Source organism: Phalacrocorax carbo, chromosome 18, assembly GCF_963921805.1.
Source record: "Phalacrocorax carbo chromosome 18, bPhaCar2.1, whole genome shotgun sequence".
Taxonomy (NCBI): domain Eukaryota; kingdom Metazoa; phylum Chordata; class Aves; order Suliformes; family Phalacrocoracidae; genus Phalacrocorax; species Phalacrocorax carbo.
Genome location: NC_087530.1, coordinates 10,622,539 through 10,640,921, shown reverse-complemented (window position 1 = coordinate 10,640,921; position 18,383 = coordinate 10,622,539). Strand labels below are relative to the sequence as shown.

The window sequence follows — 18,383 nt, the reverse complement described above, 5'->3', positions numbered from 1 at the left end:
AAACACACAGTCAAGTGACAGAAAGGCAATAGCTCACATCCTTTTATTGCAGAAGTACTGGATCTCCCCTTTGTGCTAAAACATAGCTTTAAAGTTTGAATAGTGGGGCTAGTTTTGACTCCATCTAACAAAGAACGTTGCATGTAGGTGTTAATTTATTCATTAAAAGCTACTAGGCTGTAACCTGTGCTCACAGAGGTTAACTCAGCTTCTCTTTAGTGTGGGCTGAGCACGGCATCCCAGAGCGAGAATCGGTCCGTAAGGTTTCTTTAACAAAGCAGATACAAAACTAATGATGCAGCCATGGGCAAGGGGAAAACATTCAGTTCATTGTACTTGTCATCTGGCACTTCTCTCCAGGATTTAGTCTGTTGTTTCTAGTCTTTATCTGCCAAAACACTGGGGGTGATTATTCTTCCACATGGGGCTAAAATCCCTGCAACAGCACTTCTCCCACAAGGTAGGAGGAGGTATTTTTTAAGCGACCACTCCTAAAGCCAAGCGTACAGCTAAAGCCAACTTCTCTTTTTGGTAGTGTTCAAAAGTAAAGCTCAGAGCTAAATAGGCTTTAAGAATCACCAGGAGTCACCCGTGTCCAACAGCCTGGGGTGTTGCATCAGGCTGCACCAAGCACCAGGCTCTCCTCTCGGGGTGTCCGTCGCAGCTTTTGGTGGCTCAGAGCACTGAAATGCATTGTGCTGCTCTTTCTGGCTGCATAGCCCAAAGGGTAACGCACAGATTCCAACTGCCACGAGAGGAAACCAGAGCACAAATAACACAGATAACATAAGGTAACTGGATGTCTGCACATTTGGAGTTGCTGCCTAATCCGAGGGCAGAGACAGCCAAGTCATGGAAAAGTTCAACTCTGTTGGCAAGATGTCCTGCAAAGGCTGGAATGGAGAGTGTGCCCACGGAATACAAGGGGGCTGGCGCCCAACTTTCATTAAATTCAGTGAAGGCCGGAAGAACCCAGCTTCCCTAAGTTGAGTCAAAGACATTTGGCAGCCAAGCAATATTTCCTAGTTAGACTTTAAAGGGTATCATTGCCTTGTTTGCATCGTCTAGTGACAGGCACTAGACAGACGTCCTTCACCAATGGATTAAGTAGGCTCTGAACTGCAGCCAGCTTGCCCCCATGCTGCTGCCGATTTCCCTGGATTCTTGTATCCATGATGCTCCTTCCACAACAAGAAGAGCTGGTACCTGATAGTCATCGACAGGTGATTTAAGAGCTTGCATTAAGCAAGAAAGAAACCATGTGTCTCCGCTTTGGGCCACGCGATGGTAAGTGCAGCACTGGCAATAAGCTTTGCCGAGTGTTTCCCAGGAGGTAAAGCTGTTGCTCTGTTTCTAAGTCTTCCCTCTCTAGAGAATCCACTGGGATCCTACTTCTAGCTATGTTTCTTCCTCCTCACCCACCTTCCAGCCCCCGGAATTAGTTCAGCTACTTCACCCCCGCTGGAATATCTCACAGATCTGTAGTCAGTTTAGTTTGACAAACCATCGAGATGAAACCGTTCAAATGCAAAAAGTGAAACAACAAATCAGAGCAACATCAGTCTTGGGAGAAACAGTCCAGTGGGGTCTCATGTGAAACAACTCCCAGCAGGCCATGTTGAGATGGCATGAAAATTAATTATCAGTGTTACATGTGGAGGGTCTAAGGAAAGGTTTTTGCTGATTCATGAGGGATTCCCAAGAGTGATAGGCTGCAGGAGAGAAATTTTAGTTCCTTCTTTTTGTGATGGCAGCGACTGGCTGAGCAGCTGTTGTATATCTCCCTTTCCCACTACATTTTCTTGAAGCTCAGGGTACAGGGTTTCTTGCAGAGCAGCTGCATGCAATGCTGTGTTTTTCAAAAGACATCCAGGTTTCGGTTTACGAAAGGGGTTTCTGAGCTGCTGAGTCTGCCAGCAAGGCTCAGGTACTCACACACAGCTCTGCTGGCCCTGACTTCCCATTAACACTCCTTTTCACAGCACAAGCAAGCTGCTCACGGGGGTCCAGTGATAACGTGTTTATGGTGTGCTTCACGTAACTGGGGACCACGGTCCACGGGAGCTCTGAAATGCTAGGCTAATGCAAGTAATAACAGTAATTGGCAGCAAAATGCCTGTCTTCTCTTATTAACCAGGCAGTAACCTGTGTTCATATAATTGCCCTTTCAGTTGTGCTTAACCCATTTCTGTTTTGTCCTTCTTGTAATAAAAGTTTGAAGAGAAGATTTCTTTATCACTTGAGGTTAATTCTCTACCAGTTTTAAAGCAAATAAACAGACAAAACAAAACTCAAAAAACCCTCTTTGATTGGGGACAATTTTTTGTAATAACTTAAGCTGCGGGCCTGGCAGATGACTGGATGTGCATGCTAGAGGCTTTGCAGGGTCTCTTAATAGCTATTATCTTAATTGGTCTCCTAAGAACTCTCAGTTGCCAGAAGTTTCTGGTGGGTCTTGCCCAGAGCTCATTCTTTGCTGTTCTGCAGTGCTGTGGGTGAAGCCTTTTGGTGCTTCTGATGGGAAGAGGATGATGAGGCAGTGACCCTGCTGCAGGCTGGACCGACCGGCTGCATGGCATGGGAAAATGAGGTGGTGGCATTTGTAGCCGAGCCAGTGTAGAGGGGGGGAAAAGATCATGGTGTCCTTCAAAAAAAGCTTACTTTAAGGTAGTTTGCTTGCTAGAGAAGAAAGCAACAAGTTCCTACCTGACATTCACGATGCGTCTGTCCTGCATCTAGGTATTGCCCTTTTTTAGGCCTGACTGCAGAAAGTTTGAACAAGGTTTATGAGTTGTTCAGTTTGTGATTTTGCTGAAGCAATGAATGGCATTACAGCGGCATTATGAGGCCTTCATAGGAAAACCATCACAGCCTAAGCTCTGATTCTTGATCCCTCCTCAGCCTCTCTTGCTACGCCACAAAGAACTTAAGCAGATGTTTTGCCTTATGTAAAATGGACTCTTCTTGCAGGTCATTGTGGGAAGTATATTTGAAGTAATTTGGGCTGCAGTGAAACCAGGTACCTCATTTGGCATCAGCGTATTGAGAGCTCTTCGACTGCTGAGGATTTTCAAAGTAACAAAGTAAGTCCAGCTCCCTTTTCTCTCACACGAGACTTTTCGTACCATATGAAATCTGTATCAGCAGCCCCGCAGCAAGTAGTACTGCTTTCCACACTTCTAAAAAACCAAACCAAACACCCCCAAAGACAGCCTCCCCCAAACCCTGTACTAGCTGGCACAAAGGTCTTTTCTGTCCTAACAGCCTATGTCTGCTCAGGCTCTAGTGGGTGGGGGAGCGGAAGAAAATTGCAAGTGCAGAAGTGCCCTTCCCTTGGCAGGGCAGTCTGGGTTTCTGGCAGTTGAAAGTTTAGGGAGTTCCTGAGGCAGAATTTGCATCCACAAGGACTTTTAATGGCCTTTTCCCTGTGTACAGGTTTGTCTACCCTTAGGCAGAGAGAGGGCTCCGTAGTGTAGCGATGGGCTGCATGAGAACATCCTACTTTTCTTTGTTTTTAAGCTTGCTTAAAACAAAAATCTCATGAAATGAACCCTTATTTCTTCTGGTAAAAGAAGAAGGTTTCTTATTTACTTTCTAAGCCCCACTGGTTGCTCACTGTCCATAAGTGCTGCCGATGTCGTGATAGTTCCTTAAGTATTTAGGAACTGGTAAACTGATCTACCCTGGTTATTGCTGGATACTAATTCCTGGTGCCTGAACCTCCGTGTTGACACAAATATGAACTGTGTTGCTGCCTGTGCTGTGTCTGGCCTGGGAACGTCTTGAGCCTGTGAAGTTGAATTTTCACTAGAGTAGGGTTGCTACAGCTTTTCCATTGTTTTCATGCTCATGTGTTGTGTTAATGCGTGCTGGCATTAGCAAACAGGTACTGTGCAACCTATAAATCCATCTAGAGCAATTTCTGCAGGATTTCAAAATTGTAGTATGGAAATAGATTACATATTTGGGTGCTTCTGTTGTTGTTTTCCTTTTCTATTTTTTTTTTTTACACCATTACCTCCTCAGATCTCCTCTCCATCCATCATACTTTTACTTGTTCTTGGCTTGAAGTACCAAAAGGAGGAATAGCACCTCCCTCCAAAGGAACCCACCCACCCTAAATAGATAAAGCATAGGTTGCCACACTTGAACAAAACAGTCGTTTGAAGGAACCAGGTACTTTTGCAGCTATTCAAACATGGGGTTTGTTCCCTTTGTAGGTTTTACTGATTTATATCTGCTAAGCATTATGCAGATCCAAGATTTGTGTGTGATACTGTGTTGTTTGTTGTACTGTGGGACGAAGGGGTTGAAACATTGAGCTCTGTAAATGTCCAGCAAAAGAGGTGGGCACCTGCCCCAAAAGTATCTCTTGGTCTTCGTTTGCACTAGTCTCATCTACGGAAAACTCCAGGTTTTGTAGCAAATTCACAGCAATTCATTTTCAGCAGTTAATTTTACCCAGAACTACTGAGATTCAGTGTATCTGATTGCGTGTTGTACTTTTTAAAAATGTGGACATTTTTGAAAGTTAAAATGATCTTCTTGAGTTTTGACTCTTCAGGATTTTAGCCAACATAATAAAGGGATGAAGCCTGAGATTTAACTTAACAAAGCAAATCATGGAGCCAGCTGAGTGCTTTCCCCCTTCTCGGGAGAGTGAAATTCTCACCCCGCTGACGCTGAAGTTCCTTTGACAGTTACGTGGATTTTTTCACCTGACATGACACTGTGTCACCAGAAGCCAGGTCCCCTCCAGCTCACACGGGGGGATCTCAGCTGTGCTGTGCCACACTACGCCAGCGCGTGAGCTGTACAGCTCAGCCCTAGCATAGCTCATGGGGAGTGACCAAAGCCATGGCACCAGGCAGATTGCTGCTCACTTGCTTTCATTACAGTCTTTACTGTGAAATCATCCTGACCCTCAGTAGTTTTCTTTTTTCCCCTTTTCAACTTCTTTCATAGCAATTTCTCTCTGAAGCTCCTTGCCCTGTTTGGTTAGTTTTGTTTTTTCTTTCTTTTTTCCTCCTCTTCCTCTGTGTTCAGTAGAAACCCTTTGCTTTATATAATCGTATTGGACATTCTGGTTCATATGTCCCAAATCAGTGTGACTGCAGACAGCAAAGTGATGCAATAGTTAAAAAGTTAAATTACAGCCTACCTGAAGGGTGACAGCAGGATGTACTACAAGGGGACGCAGCCTAAGGGGGGCTAAAATTCACTGAGGAGGACAAGGGAAAAACAGCTTCTTCACGTGTTTTCCTCTTTGTCGCGACAGAACCAAATGGGGCCTGGCATCTGTAGAAATGCAACTCCGCATTATATCCTGGCGCTCTGCAGTCAGGCAGGGCTTGGTGCTGAGCTATTCCAGAACCTCCACATGTATTTTCTGTCCGGTTGTGTCAGCTGCGAGGTGCAAACACCTTGCTTGTGGCAGATTTTGCCTGAAGCCATTGTGTCAAGCAGGAGAGAGCTGTGCGATCAGCAAACCCTTCCTCTTTCTCCAAGGAGAGCAGGTCAGCCCTTTTTGCTTAGGGGCCAACACCGAGTAGGTTTGGTTGCAACTTTTCGGTTGAAGATATTCTCCTGAGAGACCAAAGTTTCCCCTGAAACCTCTGTCACTGTATTATGGACATAAATTTTCTTACAATGGGTACAACGGGAGTGCAAGATCCTGCTTCCCCTAGGATGGACGTGCCTGTATCATCCTCAGCACAGCGAAGTGTGGGGTGCTTCAGTCCTCCTAGCTGCAAAGGAGGGAAGGAAAAGGAGGAAAATTAAGATGAAAAGAAGAGAAAGGATGGAGTTTCTGCATCTCTGACTCAAGCTCTGAGCTTTCCCCCCATCAGATCGGACAAACCCACGGCTTCCTTCTGGCGGATGCCCACAGCTTCACTGCAGGAAGGAGCTCAGTGCATGGCTTTGTCTCCAGAACTGCAGCCAGAGGGGACACAGGGCAGGGTGGCAGAGCATGGTGGAGAGTGACCTCTGAATGGCAGCTCCCAGCACCAGGCGGTGGAAAGGAGAGAGGTCACTAGAGAAAAAGAGAGAAAAATTTCTCCCCATGGTCTCAGACTCAAAACTTTCAACAGAGGACACATGACATGGCTCTAAACCACTCGTTTCCTACTGCCTGCACCAGTCCCATCGTGCTGCATGCCTGTCTGTCCAAAAGGAGATTGTCAAAGAGCTCCTCTGCTTAATAGCTCTTTCTGCATTTTCTGATTCATTAGTTTTCCTAATATAAATGCTCCCTGCCTGTTCTCAGCAGGGCAATAAAGCCAGGAAAGAGAGCTGTTTCTGAGCACCCTCCCCAGCACGCTGGCACTCGACGTGCCTGCCTGAGTCTGCGAGTGTGCCAGGAGCCGTCTCTGGGGACAGGGGAGAGAAAAGCAAACGAACTTCAATATCTGGCCAGATGCAACTTGGATGTGTCAGTCAGAATTCTGGCTAAGCCATTCCTTCTTGCCGTGCTGGAGTTAATGTCATGGATTTGTTTTCCTGCTCTGAGGCAGTTGCTTGGTCCTGGATGCCGAAACCATGTGGCTGAATGGCCCCACACTGAAGGCAGGCATCGCTGTGCATGAATGTGTGTGTTAGAAGTCTACAGAAATGTTTAAGCATGTGGCATTTTAAGTCTCCTTGTGGATACTGGCATTTGATAAGTTGGAGGGACACTCTGCAAAGATATCTTGGTGGAAATGAGCTGTTCACTCCCGATTCGTGTCTTACGAAGGGAGGGGTTCACCACCCCCACGTTCAGTCTCACCTTGATGATATTGATACATCCCTGTTTCTGACACCGTCGCTGACTGCCACGCTGGATGAGAAGGTGCAGAAAGGTCAAAATCTATACCAGGAAAGGGGCTGCTACGAAATTAAACCAAACACTTTCACTACAGACGACTGCTCTGCACAGGTACACGTGCACCGAGGTGGCCATCTCTGCCCTTGAGATGCTACATAAGGTTTTGCCCATCAGTGAGCTGTATTTTCCAATCATAGAGGGGAGTTTAAAGATGCTGATGCCCTGCCATGCCCTTCCACTTTTAATTTATTCATTTATTTTTAATTAATAAAAAATAGATGGTATTTGTTTCTCACCAAAGGCTCTTCTCCTGCTACTGTTATTTCTTGGCTGCTCTGATCTCCAACGCAGGTACTGGAATTCCCTGAGGAATCTGGTGGTCTCCTTGCTGAACTCCATGAAGTCCATCATCAGTTTGCTCTTCCTGCTGTTCCTGTTCATTGTGGTGTTTGCTTTGCTGGGGATGCAGCTCTTTGGAGGACAGTAAGTCTAATTAATCACTGTCCTGTCAGGCGTAACCTGAAAGCAATACCCAAGGGGTAGAGGAGCCGCAGGGCTCAAAACACGCACATCCTGTGTGCAGATGTCGGTCTTGCTGGGCTTGAGTTGTGACCTCTGGTTTATAGGAGAATAGTTCCTGTTCTGTGTTTTTCCTGGAGCTGAATTCTTTCTCGTTGCTCTAATTCACCGCTCCTGTGTCATTCCGTAGTCCCCGTGTACCCCCAGACCTCTGAAAGAGGACTGAGGGAGGCAGCACTTTGCTGTGAGGGGAAAGGCAAATTCTTTCCCTGACAGAAAGAGCAACAGAATTATTTTTTTTTTTTACTTGGACAATTTTTCTGCTGGAAAACACAGTTTTGTTGAATCTGATTTTTTTTCCCACTAAGAAATGCCAGTTATGATGAAAAAACCTGTCACAATATCATCATTCAAACTCCAGTTTAATTTTTGTAATGAAATAGCATTTTTTTTTTTAATCAGCCACTATTTTACATTAAAATTAAATGACCTACTAGGAGGGTGATTTCAATTTAGACTTTTGCACTGGAGAACAACTACATCTTGGAATGGTTTGTTCCACAAAAAGCATTTGAGATTTTGATTGTTCATTTTAATAGTGGATGAAAAAGAACTTCAAGGTATCAGAATTTTCTCCAGGAATAAAATTGAGTTTCTCCTAATAGTTCTGTTAAGCATCTTCTCAGAGATGCCATGTTCCCTGCTGTGGTTGCCTGGGGTGTTACTGCCAGGTGGAACAGACGTTGCCCTCTGTCTTGGGTTACACAGTATTGTAAGAGTTGCTTTTCCCTTACTGCTCTTGGTTTTGTTTCTTACTTCTCTCTAGATTCAATTTTCAAGATGAAACACCAACCACGAACTTCGATACCTTCCCTGCTGCCATCCTCACAGTATTCCAGGTAAAGCCATCCCTTGTCCTGAGTGACCTTTAGAAAAGAAATTCTTGGGCATCTCTTCCTGCTTAGGGGGAGGAAAGAGGCCCCCAAAAATCCACTGAATTTAGGAAAGGGGAAGTCCTTCCTTCTTATGTGTTTTGCCACACTTGACCAATCAATGCATCATTAAAAATCAATGCTATGGAATTAAGGAAAACCAGAAGAAAAGATTTTTTTTTTTCTAGGAAAATAAATTACTGATAAAATAGATGTTTCTGTGCGGAGCCTGAAGGCTGTGTGTGGCCAGGCCCTCTGCTTCTGAGGCCCCTGCCTGGGGTTACACGCTGCAATGGCAGCACTTGCACATGCCCCGCTGCATAAATCATCCTGTCAGAAATCCTAGACAGCGAGTGTGTGTGGTTGACCTGTTTCGCTATCTCCTGTGGTTGCCATAACTTAATAGAGAGAGGTCTGAGCTAGCTCCAGGCAGTGAGGAAATAATGTAGCATTTTGCACGGTAATATCTCAAGATAAGATAATGGTGGATAAGAATTACAATCAATGGGGAAGCACAAAAAGAGGCATCAACCTTGGGCAAGTTCATGTGATGGCAGGAAGAAGTTGCAGCTCTGGCAGACGTGATGCTCAGATTTAAGAGGCTGATTTTGCAGCTGCTTTCTGCGTGCCTTTTTTAAACAGTTATTTCAGGTGTTTCAGTGGAGAGCTGGGGATGCTGCACCTTCAGTACCGGGAAGATTATGGAACAGTTCATCTTGCTCACCAAGCATGTGCAGGACAACCAGGGCATCAAGCCCAGCCAGCGTGTGTTCATGAAAGGCAGCCTGCCTGGCCAACCTGACCCGCCTAGTAGATGAGGGAAAGGCTGTGGATGTTATCTAGCTGGAGTTTAGTAAAGCCATTGACACTGTCCACCACAGCATCCTCCTAGAGAAGCTGGTTGCTCATGGCTTAGACAAGTGTACTCTTTGGGTAAAAATCCGGCTGGGTGGCCAAGCCCAGAGAATTGTGGTGAGCAGAGTTAAATCCAGAGCAGGGTTCCCCAGCGGTCAGTGTTGGGACCAGCCTTCTTTAATATCTTTATCAATGATCTGAATGAGGGGACTGAGTGCACACTCAGTAAGTTTGCAGGTGACACCAAGCTGGGCGGGAGTGTTGATCTGCTGGAGGGCAGGAAGGCTCTGCAGAGGGACCTGGACAGGCTGGATCCATGGGCCGAGGGCAGTTGTGTGAGGTTTAACAAGGCCCAGTGCCGGGTCCTGCCCTTGGGTCACACCAACCCCAGGAAGCGCCCCAGGCCCGGGGCAGAGGGGCTGGGAAGTGCCCAGCGGAGAAGGCCCTGGGGGTGCTGGCTGACAGCCGGCTGGGCATGAGCCAGCAGTGCCCGGGTGGCCAAGGAGGCCACCAGCCCCCAGGCTTGTGTCAGCACTGGGGTGGCCAGCAGGAGCCGGGCAGGGATGGGGCCCCTGTGCTCGGCCCTGGGGAGGCCCCACCTTGAGTGCTGGGCTCAGGTTTGGGCCCCTCGGGACAAGAAGGGCCGTGAGGGGCTGGAGCGTGTCCAGAGAAGGGCAGCGGGGCTGGGGCAGGGTCTGGAGCACAAGTGTGCTGGGGGGCGGCTGAGGGGGCTGGGGGGGTTTAGCCTGGAGAAGGGGGGGCTGAGGGGAGCCCTTCTCGCTCTCTGCAGCTGCCTGAGAGGGGCTGGAGTGAGGGGGGGCTGGTCTCTGCTCCCAAGTCACCAGTGACAGGACGAGAGGGAACGGCCTCAAGCTGCGTCAGGGGAGGTTTGAGTTGGATATTAGGGAAAATGTCTCTACTGCAAGAGTGGTCAGGCCCTGGCACAGGCTGCCCAGAGAGGTGGGGGAGTCACCGTCCCTGGGGGTGATCAAAAACCATGTAGATGTGGCACTTCAGGGCATGGTTTAGGAGACGTGGTGGTGTTGGGTTGACAGTTGGACTTGATGATCTTAGAGTTCTTTTCCAACCTTAATGATTCTATGTGCAGAAAACACTCACAGGTCTGTGGAAGACCACCCTGCAATTATAACGTTGCCCTACACAAACTGTTGATGTGGGCTTGAGCTGAGACTTGACCCCAAAGCTGACTACATCTCAGCAAGGCTTGGATTATGTATTTCAGTGTCCTGTCCCATAAAGGATAAAAAAAATTGAGCTGATGACAATTTTTTTTATTAAAACCAAGACAGTCTAAAAGAAAATGTGTCCTGTGACCTCCACATAAGCAGATTCATATGGGTATTGCTTCTCTCCAGATGTGAAGAAGGTTCTGGAGTACTTACCTTTCAGGATATTGCAGATCATGGTAGATTAATATTTGCATAGTGTTTTAGTATTCATTAAAGGAAAGGCTTACAGAAACATTGAAGGTAATGCCACGCAGCCGGAACTGAACCCAAGTCAGGCTCCAGATATGAGCATCTGGAAAAGTTGATGTTATTTTGCTTCGGGACTATAGCTATCTCTTGATAATACTTAGCTGAAATATTTCCTTTCTATTCCTGAGATAAATACCCCTGTAATATAGTGGCTGTGGGATGAAGGAAAACACTGTTGGTTTGTGTAGAACAAACATTGGAGTAGAGCCTGAGAGCTACGAATGGAAGCCAGCAAAAACCATCAGCAGTGAATTAACTCGGTGCAGCCTTGCAGAGGCGTTTCGATAACCTCTGCTCCCAGCCCACCCCCCCTCGTGCCCTGAATTTCAAATATCATGTCAATGTTACTTAAATATGGGCTTTGGATCCTTTTCTAACCTTGTCTCCCATAAACTCGGGCAAGCCAGCAGGCTTGTTTGGTTGCTGCTCTAACGAGCAGAGTAGCATCATTCAGTGAATGCATTCGATGTGTTGAACAAATATAATAAAGCCAGATACAACCTGTTTGTCCCTAACCCCTTTGGAGAGTCCTTGTTTAAGAAGTCTTAAAGTCTTCTGCAGCCTGCCTTAGACCATTTTATTTCAGCAGGCCTGGCTGGGTCACGGTCATGCAACTCTCAGAACGCATTTTGTTCGCCTGGTAGCTGGCTGAACTGAGCATCGGGTGCTACAGAGCCCCACTCACCCTAAATTCCTTTTTGAAGAGCATCACACATTTTTCTCTAGCTCCGGGCCCCCAAGAAAGTCTTTGATCTGAATGCCAAACTGTGTTTATACAAAATACAAACACAAACTATACATATATTCATATGTATCTATATACACGGGAAAAATGGCTGCATCTCCCGGTTCCAGCAGTCATTCAGCTGGAAGCATTTACAACATCCATAAGTGCAGACACTCCATAAAGCAGAAAGGTCTCTGTTAACCGAACACGTTGTGCTCCCTGGGAGCTGCTACGTAAATAATTGCACGCTGCCAGCTGCTAAGAAGCAGAGCACCAGTGACCGCTGGAGGAGATGGAGTCACAGTGGCAGGATGGGACTGAACCCCAGCCCCACTGATGGGTGCCTGCCGAGGCTTGGGAAGCAGGGCTGGCTTCGGCTGATGTCGCTGTGCCCTGGCTGTCCTCGCTGACCCCCCAGCAAGATACGGCAGTGAGATGACGTGATTTTACATTTACTCAGACTCTTCTTCAAGAAAGAATCTCACTTTCAGGACAGGCTAAGCATTAAATGCAGAGCTGCAATGGACTAAATGTTCATTTGGGGCAGCAAAAAGCAGTTTTAGGTCTGGGGAATGCCAACATGTTTGGGCTTTGCCTTACTCCAAAGTCCTCATTGCTCGTGCCCCTGCCTCTGTGACGCTGTCCTTTTCTCTCCTGCAGCAAGATGTTCTTATAACATCCATAAACAAAGACTTTATAGAGCAGAAAGACTTCTTACGTTTTACTGCATGTGCTCTGCTCCTTGAGGGCTGCTACCTAGTTGTTTAACTAATTCCTCCAGCTGATGGGTGACAGCGCAACTAGTGGGAAGGACAACAGGTCAAAGTGTCTGTCCTCTTGCCCATGCCTCAGAGAGCATCCTCAGCTCTGCACAGGCAGGCTGGTGAGTTTAGAGCATTTATCTCTCTGCAAATGTTCCATTAATCAATACTTTTTTTCATTTAAGTTTCCTTTAAGTTAAGTTTTCTTTTTTTCCCTTGTTCCACTTCCAAAATAATCCAGCTGAATTTCTGAACCCAGACCCCAACCTGCTGGACTTGGTTATGTGCAGCCTGTCATTTGTGATACCTGTGACTCCTGGTCTTCCGCAGGGAGCAGCAGTGTTCCCACCAGTTTCCCTTTCCACGAATGGTTAAGTGGACAGAAATGGTTATTCTCAGAAGGCAGGAATAGTTGTGAATTCGTGGAAGTGTTGTGAATGCAAGTTTGTGGACAGTGTTTTCCATACTTGAGTGCCAGAATTAAAAGGCTAATGCCATGGTTCATATTCTCTTGTGTAAATCCAGTGTGGGTCAGGCTTGAGCTTTGAATCCTGGTCTCTGAAGTATTTGAGATCAAATTCTGCATATGGGAAACAAGTTTGTGTATGCACTGTATGTCCTTGTGTCTATACTTACTCTTAGCCTATTGCTGTCATCAGCACCAACCCTGCAGCAAGACATTTTCTCTCTATCAGCAGCTGACGACTAGTCTGGAGCTTGCAATCATTCTGAGCATACGGTGTGCACATGGGATTTGATGACTACAATATACATCAAGCTTTGCGCTTTTTTTGGTTGGTGGTTTTTTTTCTTTCCTTCTACTAAACAGAAAGAGAACTTCCTGTTTAGGAATTTGAGCTCCACATCCCAGTGGGCACGTTTTCATGTACTAAAAGTAACAGTCGTTCGACTCTGCCGCGGCAGGCAGACGAAGCGCTGATCTGCCCAAAATGTGGCTGCGTTACGGTCATTGGTGAAGAGCAGGAATGGCGGGCAATTCCGATGGGTGCAAAATTAGCATCTAGCATGACAAGGCTTATTTGAGTCTTAGGAGTTTTTTCTTGTTATATTTAGTATTTCCTACTATTCGTGTGTTTGCTAATTAGCCTCAGGTCAGTATCCAGAGCCTGCAGCCAGGACAGCTCTGCGGGGCGAGGCTGCGGTTGTGCTCGCCTCTGTACAAGGACATCTCTCCTCACTCATACACATATGGTTATTGCTGCTGCTTAGGTGGTTGGCTCTTTTTTAGGTTGGTTTTTTTTTTTTTCATTTTCCCTGATTTGTGGCAATTTGGGTGGCTGAGGGTCCGTGTGGCCTTAGCAAGCAGGCAGCCTGGAGAAGAGCCCCTCGTGGTGCGGCCCCCTGGCAAACCTCGCAGTGGTTGTGCTGCCCAGTGCCTGGCGTTTGGAGCAACACCCACACATGCCCTGGCTGCCCCAAAACTGTCCGCAGCCCTGAGGGACAGAGGAATAGTGGAAGGGGTTTGCAAGTGTTTGTCCTCCTCTTACACGGTCGCTCAGTGTGTATAGTGTGTGTGGGCTGGGGGGAGCTGAGCAAACCCCTTCTGTATGAAGTGAGTGAAAAGAGTTGAAGTTGGCAGAGGTCCTGCTCAGGGCACCAGGCTTAGAAGTCAGAGTTTTCTTAGGTCTGTGGGAAATGCCATGCATGGAGCTGTTGAAACGTGGTATCTGGCATGACTTAAAAATGGAGAGGGGGAAGAATTTTGCTAGGGGTGAAGTGTTGGAACATGGATTTTGCTGCCTCTGCATGGGAGCCTATGGTCAGAGGTGGGCAGCAGGCACATAACCAGGAGAGGGCTGGAATGGGGCAACGGTCCTTCCTCACCAGCAGCCCTCACTCCTCCTCATCCCATGTCTATCCCATGAGAAAGCTGCATCCAGCCCAGAGTGAGACCGTCCAGGGCTGGGGCGTTGATGTCCAACACCGCAGTCTGCCACACCTCTGTGTTCATCCACGTTAACCCAGGGACCAGTCCTAGACTGCATCAGGCTCCCCCAGACCTTACCTGCTTTGTCTTTCCTTTGAGTCACCCTTTCTTCTTCTCTCTCAAATTTCGCTGTGCAGATCCTGACTGGGGAAGACTGGAATGCGGTGATGTACCATGGGATAGAGTCGCAGGGTGGCGTCCGCTCGGGGATGTTCTCCTCCATTTACTTCATCGTCCTGACATTGTTTGGTAACTGTATCCTTACATATTGCCCTGCCTGGGTGGCACAGTGTGCCATGCGTCCTTCCTGGGGTGCTAGAAATATCTACCTGTGTGTAAATTCTCATACCCTCACTTACGTTTTTTTAAAACCAAATCATTGCTATAACTTTGCTCCTTGCAGCACCCGGGGTGAGACACATGGGCAATTTGTCCATGTTGGTGTCACTTTTCTGATGGCAATGTGAGCATGGCCTTCATTCGTTTTAATTTTCATGTTTTACATTAAGAATGTCCTATTATGAGTTAATTTATGTTGTGGGAAAAATTATTGAAGCCAAGTCAGAGCAGGACATCTGTACCTTGAATATTTTCATGGATAGTTTGCACTAGGTCATGGGAAGAAACAGTTGAAATTGGTTTAGTTCATAAATCAGGCTCCAGTTTCCCGGTGCCTTTGTCTACCTGACAGCTTAACCAGCTGTGCTGCCCCAAATGCTTGGAATTGTTTTGTATCCACATAATGCTTAAAACTCAAGTCCAGATCTTGGGTTTTGGGCTCTAGGAGTATTCAATCACGTGCCAAGACCTGATGCATGAAGTCTCTGAAGGTGTTTTGCTCTGCTTAGTCATGAAAATCTCTTGAGGGCAACTGGAAACTGGAAACTTCTGCCCCCCCCCCGAATGTCCCAGGGCGTCTGCTGGGGATCCCGCAGCACTCTGATGTGTGTCATGTCCCCAGAGAGGTCTGAGGAGGCAAGAACGTAGCAGTCGCATGGAGACAGGGTTTGGAAAGGAAGGCTGTGTTTTATACAGAAATGAGCAACGATATTCTCTGACCTAACGGCTGGGTGTGACTAGGAGAGCCACCAGAGCATAGGAGCTGTGACAGCTCTGTCCCTGCTCCATGATGGAGGCTGCTGATGGGCTGACGTTGCGTAGCGTTGCTCACATTAACTAGGTACAAAACTGTTGGTGCGAGGTGTTTGCTGGCTGCAGTGACAAGCCGTGTGGAGTCAAGCAGAGCATCCTTAAAAATGGAAACTTAAAAACCGTTGCATATGTGAGGCAGCCTGGCTGGTTTGTTTGTTCTGTAAAATAGGGATGATAATGCCGAGCATTGCCGCTCTGCTTGAGAGCTCTCTGGAGGGTTCCCCAGCAGTGCAAACCTTCTTGCTAGTTACAGTCCCAGCATTCATCTTTTCCTAAGACTCCTGTTTGGGCTGGCAGCATTGGCTGGGTACCTCGGAGAAAGGGGAAGGGTACGTGGGGGGTGGTACTTTTGCTAAAGATGTAGAGTAGTTATAGACATAGACCCCCTTCAGCTGCGGGTCAGGATGACAAGAGATGGGATGTCGGTGCCCATGGACTGTGCGGCAGGGATCTGGCCCTTTGCTTTGCCTGAAATCTCCCCATGAGTACAAGGAACTGAGGCAGAAATGGCAGAGCAGGCGGCGTGTGAGCTGTGCTTCTCACACAAGTGTGTCTCTGCGGGATTCATCCCATCAACATGCACTGTCAGAGCCAGAGCAGCTGTGGCACCTGGGCTGGCTCGGCAGCTATGCTGAGACATCTGCCTCGTGGCAGGCAACATGCCCCTTTCCAGAAACACAAGGCTTTGGAAAACTGGGTCAACAGAGAGCTGGGAAGGAAGGAGATCTCTAAATCCTCAGGGCTTGGCATTTGAAAATGAGATTAAGCTATAATCAGGCTTGACAGCAGGGCTGAGAGAGAGACTTTTAACCTTACGGCAGCTAAGATCCAGCATTTTTGAGGAACAGGATATAAATTTCCTTCTTGCACCTTTAATTCAAAAAGCGGGCTTCTCCCTTGTCCTTTAGTTTTCATTAAAAGTGAAAGAGCAGGGGATGCTCAAGAGAAGGGAATAAGGACCTGGGTCACCTCTTGCCACTGCCATGAGTTTGGTGTTTGCCTCTGCTTGTCCTGGCAGAGTGGTGAGTCGAGCCCTTACCCACTTTCTCCCCAAATACCATCCTGGCAGAGAGCAGCTCTCCTGCTCTGCCCTCTGCTGTTCTGCTGTCAAGGAGAGCCAGGAGGTGGCTTTCCTGGCTGCTTCCCCGGAACCATCTCCAGTGCCTCTCTTGTCCCCTTCGCCCACAGCTGCATGCTGGTGGCACGGCTTTAGCGCAGCCAGGGAGCTCCTCGGGGCACTGTCTGTGCATTTAGCAAGGAGGATAGGTCAGGTGTGGTTCTTCAATTGTCCGTGACTCCTGCGGATGGGGATGAGTTTGCTGCAGGTGAGTTTCTGGAGCACAAAGTACAGAGAGGGGGAAGAGCTGGCTGACAAACAGTACCAACACTCACAAACCCTTTTACAGTGTCCTGGAAGACTTCTTTCACCAGCTTCTGGTGATCAGAGTTACAAACCTGAAGGAAATAGTTTCATTTCTATGGATATATACGCCCCTCTTGGAGAATCAGAGACTTGGCCCAGGTTGTCTCTGTAGAAACTTAGTCTGAGAGCACCAGCTGCTTTCACAGAGAGCTTGAAGAGCCTTTCTGCTTCGCACATGAACCTGTTTGCTTTAAGCACCATGGGCAGGAGGGGAGAACTGAGGCTGGAGCGTGTGGTGGCGGATGAGGGGTTAAATCTTTCCCATGGGAAATGCAGCAGTAAGCCCACTAATGCTTGCCCTGATATTTCGAAGAGTATTTCAATAAGGTCAGTGCTACCCCTGCTTTTCACTAGCTACAGTTTTGATGCTGAGAGCAAGCAGCAGGCAGTCATTTATGTCTGAGGGAAAGCTGAACTGTATGACTTACCAGGGACTTAAGTTAGCATTAACTATCAAAACATAACCTGGAACATCTGAAAATAAAGTTTAGTTTGCAGAAAAGAACAATCCTGCATTTCTGCAGGAAGTGGAATAGTCATTAATGTCAATGATGCTGCAGTGCCCCAGCAATGTGAAGGACACGCCAGCGTGCAGGAGGTGTGGGCCTGAGCCTCGGGTTCGCCTTCCCAAGGAGAGCCCTGCAGCCCAGCAAATGCCAAGAGGACACCCTATAGAGAGTGGTCCAAGTTATTGATTAGCTTAATTATAGATTAGGTTAATGTGAATGGTCTTTTCTGCTCTAACTTGATACTTCACAAAGACCTCCCCCCTCTGCCTTACAGAACTCCCCCCAAAAAGCTTTAAAAATATACCTTTTTTTAAGCAGTGGTTTTTTTCGTTTGCCAAGTGGGGTTCTGCCACCAGCCCTCCCCACACAAATGGTCACTGCGCCTGAATTTCTTAAGTGGGGCTTTTTGTTTTTATTTTCTTATATCACCAGCACTGAAATCAGTCTACGCCTTTCTGGACGCTGATCAGCAAAAGGAACTTCGGTTGCTCTGGGTGGGGAGGTTTATTTTCAGGTTTTGAACATTGGTGTTTATTTAAGAGTGTAGGCAGACTGGATTGAATCTTATTACAGAATTGGCATGGCAATTTTGGGTCAGCTTGCAAAACCTGCACTTCTTAAGCACGAGGGACTCCTTTCTCCTCGCAGAGCTGCTCCAGGCATTGTTCTTCTCACGAAGAAGAAAGGCGGGTGGGTGCCGGCTTCCCCTGCTTCTCAGTGCAGCTCAGTTGTTTCTTTGAATCCATTTGCTTTTTCAGGGGACTATTGCAAGGAAAAGATCCAGGAACTTTGCTTTTGTAAGTCAGAAGTCTCTCACATTATGTTCCCAGTTGCAGAGACTCTCTGTGGAGCCAGACCTCTGCGTCTGAGATGGTTTAATGAAAGTAGTATGATTAGAGTAACAGCAGGATTTGGCCCATTTTCTAGGAAATTACGCCATGCCTGTATTCATTGTTATCTGGTTAATTGATAAATTGATGCATCTGTTGAGGGGAAAAAAAAGAAAAAACAACCATGAAAAACTGCAGAGGAGCCTGAAATGAAAGGCAGCAAATGCCTGGAGCACGCTGCCTTTCCCCTTGCCCTCAGCCACCGTGCAGGAGAGCCGTCCTTGGCGCCAGCCACTGGCTCCGCTGGCCAGTGAGGTCCGTGGGTCTGCCCAGGTTATACCAGAGGCTGGATTTGGGTGATATTTGGGAATCCCTGAGCTCTGCAGAAAGGGCTGAGGGACCTTTTCTGGGGCAGAAACA

The 18,383-nt window shown here is 47.3% G+C and overlaps 1 protein-coding gene across 1 annotated transcript in view; it reads left to right on the top strand.

Moving 5' to 3' along the window:
• Positions 1-18,383, top strand: part of CACNA1B (calcium voltage-gated channel subunit alpha1 B) — a 300,428-nt gene that overhangs the window by 176,738 nt on the left and 105,307 nt on the right. The window contains exons 14-17 of the mRNA XM_064468537.1: positions 2,971-3,083; positions 7,160-7,291; positions 8,154-8,226; positions 14,187-14,304. Of these exons, the coding sequence (XP_064324607.1) occupies positions 2,971-3,083; positions 7,160-7,291; positions 8,154-8,226; positions 14,187-14,304 (436 nt within the window). The remainder of the gene's footprint in view (positions 1-2,970; positions 3,084-7,159; positions 7,292-8,153; positions 8,227-14,186; positions 14,305-18,383) is intronic.